The sequence below is a fragment of the Abramis brama genome (genome assembly GCF_963993115.1).
Source record: "Abramis brama genome assembly, chromosome: 6".
NCBI lineage: Eukaryota > Metazoa > Chordata > Actinopteri > Cypriniformes > Leuciscidae > Abramis > Abramis brama.
The window spans coordinates 22999921-23014840 of NC_139968.1; the positions used below are offsets into that span (position 1 = coordinate 22999921).

The 14920-nt window shown below is 37.9% G+C and overlaps 1 protein-coding gene across 1 annotated transcript; it reads left to right on the plus strand.

Annotated features, from left to right (window-relative positions):
• Positions 1 to 726: 726 nt before the first annotated feature.
• vcam1b (vascular cell adhesion molecule 1b) lies at positions 727 to 9127 on the plus strand. Its single transcript, XM_084116902.1, has 10 exons — positions 727 to 871; positions 1785 to 2057; positions 2827 to 3132; positions 3261 to 3521; positions 4575 to 4850; positions 5781 to 6056; positions 6821 to 7132; positions 7209 to 7484; positions 7750 to 8010; positions 8416 to 9127. Exons 1-10 carry the CDS (start codon positions 829 to 831, stop codon positions 8571 to 8573), a joined length of 2442 nt encoding a protein of 813 aa, XP_083973028.1. The 5' UTR covers positions 727 to 828; the 3' UTR covers positions 8574 to 9127.
• Positions 9128 to 14920: the final 5793 nt, after the last annotated feature.

The following is a 14920-nucleotide window of genomic DNA, read 5'->3' on the forward strand; positions in this document are numbered from 1 at the left end:
ATGAAACTAAATTGCATATAGGGCAGTTGTGTCCTAATGGTTAGAGAGTCAGTCTGGTAACGATAACGTCGGGTTCGATTCTCAATATTGGCAGACAAGGCACCTAACCCCCAATCGCTCCCCAGGCGCCTCAGTGTGTGTGTATCCACGGTTTGCAGTGTGTGTGTGTTCACTACTCACCTCTCCTAATGTGTGCACTAACTTTGTTGGGTTAAATGCAGAGGACAATTTCCGAGGATGGGTTACATGTCACTTCACTTCAAAAATCCTTATAAAATCAATTTATGATTTTACTTGCTAACAAAACTTTTATTTACAAATTTTAACTGCTTTTTTTTTCCAAATATGCAAATGAATAAATTACATAGAAATAATTTAAACCCTTAAAATAAATAAATGCCCACAGCTTCCACCTCAATGAATTGAGCTGGTTCTTGTAGATTCAGCATTTCTGGGAAAAACAGTTATCTGCCCGATCTTATAAAAAACACTGACAGTTATTTTTATACGCCGCTAGTTTTTCATAATGGAAATGTTATCTTCAAAGCGTAAACAATGTCTAATGAAGTAATTTCCTGTATTTGAGAAGAACCCTATCAGAACAGCAGAGGGAGCTTGTGGCGGGACTTCAGATCATGTCCCATGTGACTCTAAACAAAAGCATTTGAGGCTGGGAAATTCCTTAGTGGCGTATTCAAATTCGTGAGGCGGAGGGTTACAATCCCACCCCCTTCTCCATTCCTATAAATGAGATCCAGGCATGAATGAAAGCAAGAGCACTAACTCATTTTAACTCTCTCTGAGCACTTGGAAAGTTCTTTATTAAGCATGGATTCAACTTTTCTGTTGACTTTGCTTCTACCAGTTGCAGGTAAGTTTAGAACTTTTAATACATTTAATTAAATATGCTAATAGGTAACCTGCATATTTTAAAGTCTTACTAAACTGCTTTTTTTTATGCATTGCAAAATTCATATAATTTATTCTCTGTTTGGTGTATAACTGCTTTTTTGCAATTAAGTTATTTTTATTTAATTATTTTTTATTATAAAAGTATTTTCTATTTTAAAAGTATAATTTTTATTAATACCCCTTGGTCTAAAAAATAGTTTTGATCCACATATGCAGATTTGAGCATTATAATGCATCTTTACTACCTTTATTTTTTTCCACTACAAATACACTGTAAAAAAAAAAAAAAAGTTGTGTAAACTTAACTTAAATTAAGTTCAATCAACTTGGATGTTTAAGTCATTTCAACTTAAATTACAATCAAAATTCACTTAAAATGAGTTGAATCTTGTAAAAAAAAAGTTGAAAATTGTTTAACTTATTTTGATGAGTTAAAGCAATGTAAAAACATGTGTTGCCATAACATTGATCATATCATTTTTACAGTGTATTGCATAAGTGTGTTTTAAATCATTATAAGTCCCTTATTCTAACTACATTATTTAATATGTGAGCATTATAAAACAATACAAAACTTAAGTGTATTGATGTTTTATAAAATGCTTAATATTTTATTTAATTTTGCATTTTATATTTTATATATATATATATATATATATATATATATATATATATAGTGCAGAGCATGTTTAAAATTTTAATTATTTTGAATTTTGAATTCAATATGAAACTTTCATGACTTAATTACATTTGCATATATTTTATTTATGCATTTTAACTGCAGCATTTCATAAAATTTGCAAATGAGTTAATTAGCTTGTTAAATGTTAACTTTTGATGTTGGAACTAAAAGAAAATGTTGTCTTGAATAGTTGGTTCCCATGTACTGGACCTGCCATCGAAAGCTCTGTTCAAAGTGGGTGACAGGAGGGAGATGGCATGCAAAATGTCATCTTGCCCAGAGAAGGTGACGTTTTCTTGGACCTCGTTAGAAGACAAACCGTTATACACCACTTTTAATACGAAGGACAGAGAATCTGTGGTGGTCTTTGAAAATGTGACGCAGAATCACGACAACACCATAGTGTGCAAAGCGCTCTGTGAGAAGGAATCAAAACAGGCGAAAACAAAGATTACAGTTTATTGTGAGTTCACTGTATGTCTTCAATTTCATTGCACTGTTAGAGGAGATGGGGCAAGTTGTCACACTTTATACTTCAGTAAATTTTTCCTCTAGGTAGGTTTAACATTGGAAGTCAGTTTCTGTTTAGACGCAGACATTTCAATCTTGGCTACAAAAAAAAGCTGCTGAACATTTCCAGCATAAAAATGTTATTTGACCTCTTCACACATGTGGGTTAAATTGTCAACAATAATCGGCTTTGACACTGTTTGTTGACACTGTTTAAAAAAAAGAAAGAATTTGATTGTTTGAATTATAAAGTAATATTTAAAGTTTTTGATAAAATGACCACCTTCCACAAGAGGTTTTAAAATGTATATTATGTTATGTCTAAATTATAGTGTTTATATAAATATAAAACAATTACGAAAGAAAATGTATTCATGAAAAGAGCAAAAATGTAAAAAGTAACCATTTTGGCCAGTGTCACATTTGTGTAATGTAACTTTTGGTTCAAAACCTTATATTAAAAAAATATTGTTGGTTTAACTTTAAAAAGTAAGTTACCACGTTGACTTAAAATGTTTAGTTCATTGAAATTAAAATTTTTAGTTACAATAAGTTGAATAATAAGTTTGATAAAAGAAATATATTTCTTTACAGTGAGTTTTTATACTTTGTGACAACTAGCCCGTCTTTTTTTGTTCATAATGATACATAAAACTTTTAAATATCTATTCTAGATTATTTTTGCTTATTTACTCGTATCTGAAACTTTAAATCTTTTTCAGCTTTTCCAAGAAACCCAGTTATATCCGGGTATGATCGTTTGATACTGGGAAAGGAAAGCGTTTTGGACTGTGAAGTGTCTTCTGTATACCCTTCTGAGTATTTTGAAGTGCAGTGGCTAAAAGGAGACACGGTTCTCAAGACTGATGAGGGAAAACATGGCACAGATGTATTGAGGATTCCTTACACATTCACACCTTTAAGTGAGGATGATGGGAAGGCAATAACGTGCAGAGCAACACTTAATCTGGATGATGTTCCCCCCAATGAGAAGACCAAGGAGACGTCTGGACGCATGAAAGTTCTTTGTAAGTTGTACTTACATATACTAACGCAAACCATTTTTAAATGAAACTCAAAACGGATGTGGGAATAGTAGTTCCTCTCTGAAGAATACGACCCCCCATGGTCATTCGTTTTCCCATTGCTTTCACAGCTGCACCGCATAACGTTAAAGTATCTGGAGTGACCGCCGTCTCACTGGGATCCAGTTTAACTTTGACCTGCGAGGCTGAGGGCAACCCAAAGCCAGAATTTACATGGACGGCTCTTAAGCCAGATGGCCAGTCTGTGGAAATGGGAAAAAGTCAAGATCTCTTCATGCATAACGTGTCCTTATCGGATGCTGGTACTTATCAGTGTGACGTTAGCAATGACGTGGGAAGACAAAACACCACAGTTTCAGTAATCATTCAAGGTTAGTGGTTCATATAATTCCTTAAGTTTCTAATTTCTAAATATTAGGGGTGTAACGGTACACAGATGTCATGGTTCGGTACGTACCTTGGTTTTGGGGTCACGGTTCCATAGGAGTACAGTACATTTCATTAACATGCGGTGTCAATGGCGGATGCACAAAGTTCAATAAGAAATCACAGAAAGTTGAGCGAGAAGGAGAAACAGAGCCATCTACATCTGCCTACTTCACCTTTCCATGAGGATACGTTGAGTGGAGCGGCACCTGAGGCTTCCCATTTCCAGGCATATTTTATCACTTGACTGTAGTGAGACTTTTACGACACAAATCGGCACAATGCCAAATGATTTTGGTCTTATATAACAGCGGAAAATACTTAAAATACTCCACACTGATTCTGAAATTCTCGTCCGAAATTTTCGCACGTTAAAAAATAAATTCAACCTAACGTTGTCAATCACATGTGCAGACACTGCCTCCGAATCTTTCGTCTGTCATACAGTTTTTTGGATTGGGTTCGATTTTCTGCGTTTTCCACATCCGCAAGCATTTTGAGAGGTGTTTTGATAATTCAGAGCCACCGAATGGCGAATATGAAAATAACGCATACGAAGATTTTTGTGTACACCCGCAATAAAAACAAATCATTGTGGTATAATAAAATAAAGAAAACATACAGGATGCCCGATTTCCTTTACGTGAAGCTTGTAGAGCGTGTCACAAAAATGAACCAAAATCAGTGTATAGGCTACTACCAAGCTCCTGCGTGCCATCTGAACTCTTGTTTTGGGTTGGTGGCGCATAGATTGTCTCTTCTTCTGCTCTTTTTCCGGTTGTGGCGATTAGCAAACAGCGTTGCATTACCGTGCACGCCCCTTCTGGACTGGAGTGTGGATCACCAGTGACTGACTGTATTCTTTGTCTGACTGTATGCACCAAACCATGATGTCCGTACCGTGAAGTTCCGGGACAAATACGTGTACTGTTACACTCCTACTAAATATGCATGATCACTTTGATCCTAATTAATCTTATTTTTGAATTTCTTGGCAGCACCTCCCATGGATACTGTTATTGTAGCAAGTCCACAATCAAGTCTGAAGGAAGGAGACACCGTGAGCATTTCCTGCAAGTCCAGCAGTGTTCCAGTAACAAAAGTGGTTATTAGCAGGAGGGAGAACGGTAAAGACAGAGAGCTAATGACCAGTGAATGGAATGAAACATCAGTTATCCTCCACTCCGTCAAGCTGTCCGACTCTTGCATGTTTGTTTGTGAGGCTTTCAATGAGCACGGCAGTCAGAGGACCACTCTCAATCTAACCGTTGAGGGTAAGACCATGAATGTATGTCTTGTGTGTTAGTGGATATTGTTGGTACAAAGTTTGGTCTGTTGAGCAGTTATAGCGTAACCAATTGTAGAGGAACCAATTGTAGACCTAAATCAAATCCGTAAAGACACTCTGAGGGTACGTTTACACAACAGCGATGTGCTAAAAACGTAAAAGTTTTTCTTCTTACAGATTACAACGTTATCAAAACGATCCCCGTTCACACGGATCTGCGCAAATGACTAATGCCGCTGTATTATGCATGCCATACAAGTCGTTGGCGATATCCTTCGTAAAGAAACCCTGCGCACATACGCATTCTTTTACTACAGTTCACTCGAGCCAAATACACGCCTACACAAATTACATAATCTATAATTTTCATTTTAAGGATGTTAATCTTGATAATACTGTATTATTACTTTGTCTTCTGGGTAAATTCCATCTTAAAGCCAGAACCATTCACTGTAACCCCAATTTTAGAATGTTCTCCTCTGATATAAAGTCCCTTTTGACTTCCTTTAAGAAAATGATAAAACCTTTGAACACAAAGGCTTCGAAAACACGATGTCAAATTTTTATATTCTGTTGATTTGTGTAATTCTTATAACCACTTGTAATGATGTCTGAATGCTCCCCCTCCCCCTTATTTGTTACTGTTAATATCTGTATCCTTTCCAAAAGTCCCATTTTCATGTCACCAAAACACCTTTGTTGTGTAAATGAACGGCCAAAACGCATAAAAAGTCTTGCGTTTTTAGTTGAAAACGGAGTAAACAGCCCCTGAGAGAGATTAGTAGTAACACTGAGATTATGGTTCCTCGTCTTAAATTTGAGCTTGAAGTTTAACATAGTTGAAGTATACATAGTCCAGTACATTTCTGCAAATTTCGGCTTGAGGTAGTCAAAACTTCTCTTTTTTTCTTCACAGCTCATTTTCTAGAAGTGGAGCTGCAATCGGATAGTGTCATTGTGTCAGACAGAGGCTCCAGTCTGGTGCTCCCCTGTCAGGCTTCAGGTTGCCCTCGACCTGAGTTCTCCTGGAAGAATCTTTCAAATATGACGATCCTCAGGCGAATTAAGACTGATGGCTTCCAGTCCCAGCTGTTTCTTGATCCAGTGGAGCTGGAAGATGAGGGAACTTACGTCTGTGAGGTCACATGTGGCTCAATAAAGAAGTCCAAACAGACGGAAGTGAAGGTGTTTTGTAAGTATCTCAAAAGGTTTACTATTTAGTTTCGAGTTTACGTCAAAACATTAATGTTACATAGTTCACTGGTTTTCGACATCTCAAGGTGAAATGTGTCATTTCTGTCACTAGCGTCACCAAATGGAATCGCAAGAATAATTCGCTATGTTTCCTGAATATTGCCCACATCTACCATTGGTTGATAAAACAAATAATCCCATCCAAAACTCGTCTGGCTAGGTGGGATGCTCAAACAAAAAGATATTACGATACTAAAAGAATTAATTTTTTTTTAAAAAGAAGAGTTAATCAAGGGAAAGTTCCCTTCATTGTAACTCCTCAAAGTTTGAGGGTTTGAGCTTGATTTGCAATTAACCAGCCGTTAACCATAAGTCATCAGTGAACAGTAATTCAGTCTCTTTGTGGAAAGTTTTAAAAATAGTTCACTATGACATTGATTTGATGCAGGGATAAAAGCATTTATTATAAATGTTCCCAAACGAGAATGAACAAAGCCTTCCGAGGTCATCAAAGTGGTTAATGTTGTCAAGATTTAAAACTCCCCTGATAGAAAACAAACTTCCCTAAAACGTTTTGTTGCTCTCAGCGGATATTAACTTTTTAGAATGTGCGAGGGAGTGTTGCTTTGTTTACATTACATGTTGTACTACATATTGAATCTGTCCTCATTCAAGGTTCTCCTGAATCTCATTGTATTTATCAGTATCTCTGTGTATTTATACTTGAAAGTACTTAGTCATTCAATTTTATTCTTTTATCAGCATTTCCTACAAGTCCTATCATAAAAGGTTCTGGACCTTGTCTGGTGGGAGAGATGATGAAATTGACCTGCACTGTTCAGGAAGTTTTCCCAGCTAACCATTTCCAAATCCTGTGGATGGATGGAGAGAGAGAAATGCATTCGGAATTTGGGTCATTTTCAAATGGAACAACAAATCTGACTTCAGTGTACTCATACCGCGTGGACAGGAAAGACCAGGGCAAACTCATCACCTGCAAAGTCTTGCTGGACATGCATGGTGTGCCAGCCGCTCAAGTAGTAAGGACGGCGTCTACTACATTATCCATTCACTGTAAGTCAAGGTTGTTTCTTTGTTCCTTTAAAGTACGACTTTGTCTTGGTTTTCTGACATTGCGCTCCTTTTACAGATCCCCCCAGAGCGACCAAGATTACTGTCAGCCCTCTGACAGAGTTGAAGGAAGGAGAAACTGTGAGCATTTCTTGCGTTTCTGACAGCTTTCCAGTGGGGCGTACGGTGCTGAGCAGGGTGTCGGACGGCATTCAGACAGAGCTAATTGCCAGTGATGGAGTTGAAACATTGCTTACCCTCCCTTCGGTTGAGCTGGATGACTCTGGCTTCTATGTTTGTCAAGCTTCTAATGTGTATGGAAGTCACAGTGATAGTGTGAAGATTATTGTGAACGGTAAGTTACTTATTTTTTCGAATTAGAAGGTATCACATCTGGTCAAAATCAATCAATTTACCCTGGGCGTAGTATTAATGTGTTTTAGTGTTTGAAATATCAACAGTTATTTGAAATACATTATAATTATAGGAGTGCCTTGCTCTCCATTTTGCCTCGTTCTCCTTTTCATCAAAATTGATTAATTTAGCTTCTACTGTTTTTTGCTCTTATTAAGCGGTTTCTGTCTAAGCAATTGACAATTATTATGCCTCTTGTAACCCAGCACCGCCTAGGAATACAACGGTGGAGGTCTTTCCATCCACGGATGTTCAGGAGGGGCAGAATATCACCATCTGTTGTCGCTCCGTGAGCTTCCCTCCACCTGTGGTTGTCCTCAGCAAGCTGGATAGGGAGACAAATATCTACTCCTTTGATGGCACCTTCCTACTGATCAACCTCACTCCCAATGACACAGGCCTATATCAGGTCAACGTCACCAACGACCTGGGCTATGAGACGGAGATTTTCAGCATCAACGTGATTGGTGAGTGAAACTGGTCAGATATTATATCAAGTTATTGAATGTCTGAGTAACTCTCGCATAGCGACATAATCCCAGGCGGAACATGAAGTGAGGAAGGAAGTGAGAAAGTGAGAAAATTTCACTGTGGGAAGGGCTACCCAGCTTAATGTCATCGAAATAAAAACGTAAGAAATCGCATACTGTTTTGAGTAGGCACTCTGGGTACATGTGGGTACTTTTCATCTGCTGTTTTATGAATACTATGAATTTGGACATACTAGCCTTTTCACTTCACCTATCATATACTAGGAAAGCAGGCATATTCAGACGCAAAAATAGACTGACAAAATCACTTTCAAAATCAGCTGGTTAGGACAATTTACAACATATTTAAAATTTTCTGATCTCTTTGATATTTTGTTACAGAGAAAAGATATGACCCTCCATTGGTTTGGAATGACTTAATAATCCCTGCAATTTCCCTGGGAGCCGCTGCTGCACTGCTTGGTGCTGTGATGACCATGTTGAGGGCCAGAAAGATGGGATCGTACGACCTTACGAAGTGCAATCCGGGCACCGTGTAGACTGTGTATAGACTCCATGAATGTTTTGGAAGCAGCTAAGCTCGGCTGAACTGTCTTGCCAGGGCCCAGAGCCTCCCGAAAGCGAGAACTGCAGGTGACTGGATTGATCATCTGGATCTTCAGGTGACAAACCCCCAGCCGGATGGGAACCTGCATTCTCCACAGCCAGAGACAATCAATGTTCCCGAGATTTTTCACGCATCCCTAGAGGAGGGAAATCGAATCGGTGTGGTTTCTCCATGGTCTTAATGTTGGGAAGTTGCTTTTGAGACCGCCTGGTCTGGACTTAAAGCGGGTTCAAATATGTGATTTTTATTTATTTTTTGAAAGTCAAAGCTGTTTTGAAATGAAAATGATAAAACTATGAAGAATAGATATAAACACTTTAGCATTTATAGAATGTAACCTAGCCACCAAGGTTTAACTGGTACATTTTAGATGATGATCTATTTGATGTACTGAAGTAGATATTGTGTCCTAAAGATTCTGTGCTTAATGTGGTTTAAAATCTTGTCAAATTGCTTTCATTTTTATTAAAAAGCAGCTATCTGTCATTTGATCTCGGAGAGTTTTATGGGAAAATCCAGGGAAATTTGAGTGTTACAGGAATCCACTGCGTCTGTTATAGCTTCACTTTTCCTTTGACATTTCAGTTTTGCTTTTCGGTTTTCCCGTTGGCATATAACAATGTTATAAAATCCGTTTGGCACAATAAATGTGGAATGATTTGGAGGCGTGCATTCAATGCATATTTAGCTATCAGTACAAACAGTTTCCTAAATTCCAGCAAGACAGGAACAAGTTGCTCAAAATAAGAACTAGCACACCTTCCAAAAATAAACCTCTCCACCACATGTGTGCTTCCATCCTTTCAAGACCAATCAAGAACAGACCCTCTGAAAAACATTCCATTTATTTTAGCCAGCACATTAAGACTAAATGACTCAAACTCGAGATCCTCACTCCTTTTTTAGTGTCTTATATTGATTTTTTTTGTCAGTGTTGCTATAAAAGGCTGTTGCCATGGTGACCATCCAGATGCAATGGGAAAGGGGGGTGGGTCGTGCTTTCATGTTCCACAGGGAAAAGGAGAAGCAAAGGTGTGAATGGAACAATGTTCTCTTAGAAAGATGTAAGGCCACTAAGGATGAACCAGCAATAAGTAATGTGTTTTTGCTTAACAAAAATGGCAGTATTTGATCATATTTGTGCTAACATTTGCCTTTATTTGGACATTATACAGTAATATTTCCAAAGAGGCTGGTGTTTGCCTGAGTATGAGTGATAATAGTGATGAATGCTGATTTAGAAGTGTTTTCCAGTTAAGCACTTAACCACGTCCTTATGCGTATTGTACTTGAAGTCTTTCTGAACATGGTGGTTATGTGAGAATTGTGTTTTAGTGGTAAGTGCCGTTGTGAATCTACTATCAGCATAAAGATGACGGTCAAGAACATCTCATTCTTGTTCTCAGTGTCTCTGCTGATATCTGATTCTTGTTTGAAATGACTCATGTTTGAAGGATTGCTTCAACAGTGACTCAAGTTTCAATCTTGTACCGTATACGCAGGGCTCCCAGACAAGACAAAACAAAACATGATATAACATGTAGGATCCATATGACCATTTTTAGCTGATAAATTACAAAACAGATTAGCCCGTAAATTGACCAGTGTACAGAAAGTAACGATTCCCAGTTTCTAATCAAAAATGAATTGCGGAATTCATCAACAGTATTGTGTGGTGGATTCTTTATCTGAGCCATTAAAGGGTAAATAAACCCTAAAACAACTTTTTTTAGTTAATGATCTGTAAGACTGGGGCTTTATTAATGCTGTTCATTAGTTACCCTTTAAAAAGAACCACTTCAGTCATTTGTTCGCCAATCATTAGCCACATTTCCACTGTCAGGCCAAATTCATACAGGAAACACTAGCACACACTAGTAACAAAGCAAAATACACTCACCGGCCACTTTATTAGGTACACATTGCTAGTACCGGGTTGGACTCCCTTTTACCTTCAGAACTACCTTGATTCTTTGTGACATAACAAGTTGCTGGAAACTTTCCTCCATATTGACATGATAGCATCACGCAGTTGCTGCAGATTTGTCAGCTGCGCATCCATGATGTGAATCTCCCGTTCCTACACATCCCAAAGGTGCTCTATTGGATTGAGATCTGATGACTGTGGAAGCCATTTGAGTTTAGTGAACTAAACTCAAAGTCCAACTAACATGACTTTGGAGTCATGTTAAAGAAACCTGCTTGAAATGATTTGAGCTTTGTGACATGCTGCGTTATCCTGCTGGAAGTGGCCATCAGAAGATGATAGACATGGTCAGCAACAATACTCAGGTGGTGTTTAAACGATGCTCAATTTGTACTAAGAGGCCCAAATTTTGCCAAGATAATGTCCCCTACACCATTATACCAGCAGCAGCAGTTTGAACTGTTGATGCAAGGCAGGATGGATCCATGCTTTCATGTTTTTTACACAAAATTCTGACCCGACCATCTGAATGTCGCAGCAGAAATCGAGACTCGTCAGACCAGGCAACCTTTTTCCAATCTTCTATTGTCCAATTTTGGTGAGCCCGTGCAAATTGTAGCCTCATTTTCCTGTTCTTGTCTGACAGGAGTGACACCGGTGTGTCTTCTGCTGCTGTAGCTCGTCTGCTTCAAGATTGGACGTGCAGTTTGTTTAGAGATGCTCTTCTGCAGACCTCTGTTGTAACGAGTGGTTATTTAAGTTACTATTGCCTTTTTATCAGCTCGAAGTCTGGCCATTCTCTGACCTCTGGAACCAACCAGGCATTTTCGCCCACAGAACTGCCGCTCACTGGATATGTTCTCTTTCTCGGACCATTCTCTGAAAACCCTAGAGATGGCTATGTGTGAAAATCCCAGTAGATCAGCAGTTTCTGAAATACTCAGACGAGCTTGTCTAGCACCAACAACCACGCCACATTCAAAGTCACTTAAATCACCTTTCTTCCCCATTCTGAAGCTCAGTTTGAACTTCTTCAGCAGATCGTCTTGACCATGTCTACATATCTAAATGCATTGAGTTGCTGCCATGTGATTGGCTGATTAGATATTAGGTGTACCTAATAAAGTGGCCGGTGAGTTTATCTAATGAATCCACATGTGTACTGACTAGAATTTTAATTATTATTGCGATTTTTTCCCTAATTAGTCATAACTATAACTAATGCTCATTGTTAGAATTAGTGATATTAACAAACCCCTAGCTTTGGCGCATAATTGAAATGTGCGCACCACCAGAATCCATGCACCGAGAACATATTGGCAACTGCGTAGTATATGCTCAAACCATTTTAAACACCTTAGCAACTGCACAGCAATGTCTTAGCAACAAATCTAGTAAATCTTTCAATCTTCTCTTCCTTAGAACTCTGAATCACCATTTAATCAATCAAGAGATAATTTATAATGTTTTTCGGTTGCCATTGTGATCATCCCTGACAGTTACAGCATGTTTTCTATTTACTTAGTTGAGGGGAATGAACCATTGCACTGGCATTTAGCACAAAACCCCTCCAAGGATGAGAAAGATCAATAGTTTATAGTTCAGCTTGCAAAACCGACATTATTTTAAAAGCTTTTTTATGAACGGTTTGTGCAATACTGTGACACATTCTAACCCCTGGGCCCCTAAAAGCACTTGCTTATGCAACTCTCCGGTGAAAAAGAACAGCAACAATGATTTGTGCCGAGTCCTGTCTTTTTTAATCGCTTAAAGACACTGGTATTTCCTGGTTCTCAGCTGTTGTGTGGACACTCTAAACCGCTCTAAACGCCTCCACTCAAGCTTGTTTGTTTGATTGCCGTTTAGAGAAAATCTGAATATTTATGGAGACGAACCCCTGGTTCAGCAGATGGCGTTTGACCCAGGGTCTCGGCGTTCTTGCGGCGCATCCTTTGCCGACATGGCGGATCAGCAGCTTTTTTTACAACATCCCCACTTCTTTGTCTTTTCCAAGAGATCTGTTGTGATTTGTTTTCTTCACGTGCACATTTCTTTGGGTGCTGATACATATGCACAAACACAGATGCAGATAAGCACTAAAATGCCCACAGGCCTGTCTGCAAATTAAATGGAAAATGTTCTTTTCCAAGAAAAGCAGCCAACAGCATGAGGAATGTTTCATTTGGCTGGCATGTTTATCAGTACAGGTCAGATGAGTATCCTTTTCATCATTAACAGGCTGTTTCATGCTGACTCCCCCAAATGCTGCTTTTGAACTTCAAATATCAGCGAGTACCATGCAACAAAACTTCCCATGTAGCCTACTGTATCTTTGTAAGGCACCATCTGTGTCGATCAAACTAATCATTGGACTATTTCCTATAAACAATCTTATATTCCAGTAATTCTGAAAACCACTACGTGAAGTTGTTTTTGTCCTCAGAATTGCGTTATATAAACTCACAATTGTGAGTTATAAAGTCAGAATTGCGAGATATAAACTTGCAATTGTGATTTATAGTCACAATTGCGTGATGTTAACTCGCAATTGTAAGTTATAAAGTCAGAAGTGCATGATATAAACTCGCGATTGTAAGTTATACAGTTTATATCTCGCAATTTTGGCTATAGCCTACTCGCAACATGCGAGTTTATATCTCCCGATTCTGAGGGAAAAAGGCGCAATTACCTTTTTATTTTTTTTCCGTGGCGGAAACAAGCTTCCAAAAAAACGGGAAGTTTCACTCCGAATTACATTTTTAAATTTAGACTTTTCTTCTTTTTTTTAAATCCACCTGTAATAACATGATTCTTGCCTTGCTTCAATAATACAAACCCCAATATAGTGCATGCAATCTATACTCATGCGCACATCAGCCTAACCTATATAGATAAGCAAGCATGCCTACATATTTACAAGAGTGGTCTATTTTTAATTCAAAATGACCTTGAATATCCAGTGCCCCCTCTGGGTTCTACCCATATTGAAACTTGTGTATGTTTTCCAACTTAACACAATGAAAACTTCAAATATAAATCTTTTTGTTTGCATTTGTTTTATCCCCCAAAATTCCTGAGGATATGATGCATGATGCATTTGTGACAACCTATATTAAGGCATGAACCTCATGTTATTCCACAGGAAGCAAAGGTTAGCATCAACATGTATTCCGGAATACAGTTTGACCCACAATATGGCTGCATGACCTTCCTCTGGATACGGCGTACATCTTGTAATTTTTAAGACATATTTGGCATGAAGCTCGAGTTGCTAACCTCAGCACAATCTCTGTACAAATTCATCCACTGTGATGCTGTGACCCCAAGAGCTGTTAGTCAGGAAAAGGGTTTTAAAGAGTCTTAAAATATTAAGATTAATCATTATTAGTGATGTTTGTGATTCATTTTACTCATACTTAGCCAGGTTATTGACATGAATATACCTCAAATCACATGTTTGTTGAGGCTATTCCTTTTCAAAGCAATTGGAGTTAAAGTCCCCTGTAGTCAATACTTTTATCCCTTAAAACTCATGTTTGATCACCAAAATGACATATTTAAAAGTTTTTTCCTTGAAAAGAAAATCTTCATGCCTTAATATAGCTTGAATGTAACTCTGCACCCTTGCCTCATTTAGTATACGCGGTTCTATGAATATGCAAATTATCCCCGCCTCCACTCACGCACACCACTCACTCAGATGCATCTGTATGCCTAGGTTCTTGATTTTATACAACTGTGGCCATGGAAGTGATTGGAACACCTGAATTCAATGATTTGTAGGAGTGTCCCAATACTTTTGTCAATATACAGTAGTGTATATGGGGATGATTAGGATACATGATATGACCTGACGCACTACATGATACAAACCTATGTCTGTATCAAATCAAATATATTGATGTGTTTCAAGTGACAGTCAGAATAACCAATCATGCTCAAAACAATTCGGAGAGACAGCCAATAGTGTGGTAACATATTAAAAGAAATAATATGAAAAAATATACATGTGCTATTTATTTATTTGTATTTGTAGGCTGGCTGTTATATTTAATCAATTGGTTAAATTGTTTTCATTGCAGTGCATGATTAAAAATTAAACTTACAATAACTGATATACCATATATATAACAACATATATTTACCACTGCTCTGCTAAACAGCAGTTTAACAGAGCAAACAGATTATATATTAAACAGAGCAAACACTGCATATCTATTCATATAAAATGATGTATACCTATATGAAAAACTAATGGATTGGTATCATGGTGACATTAAGAGTTATATTCATGTGACCCATAATGACCCCTTTACACTTTAACAAATTCTTGACCTTTCCTTTAGAAACAC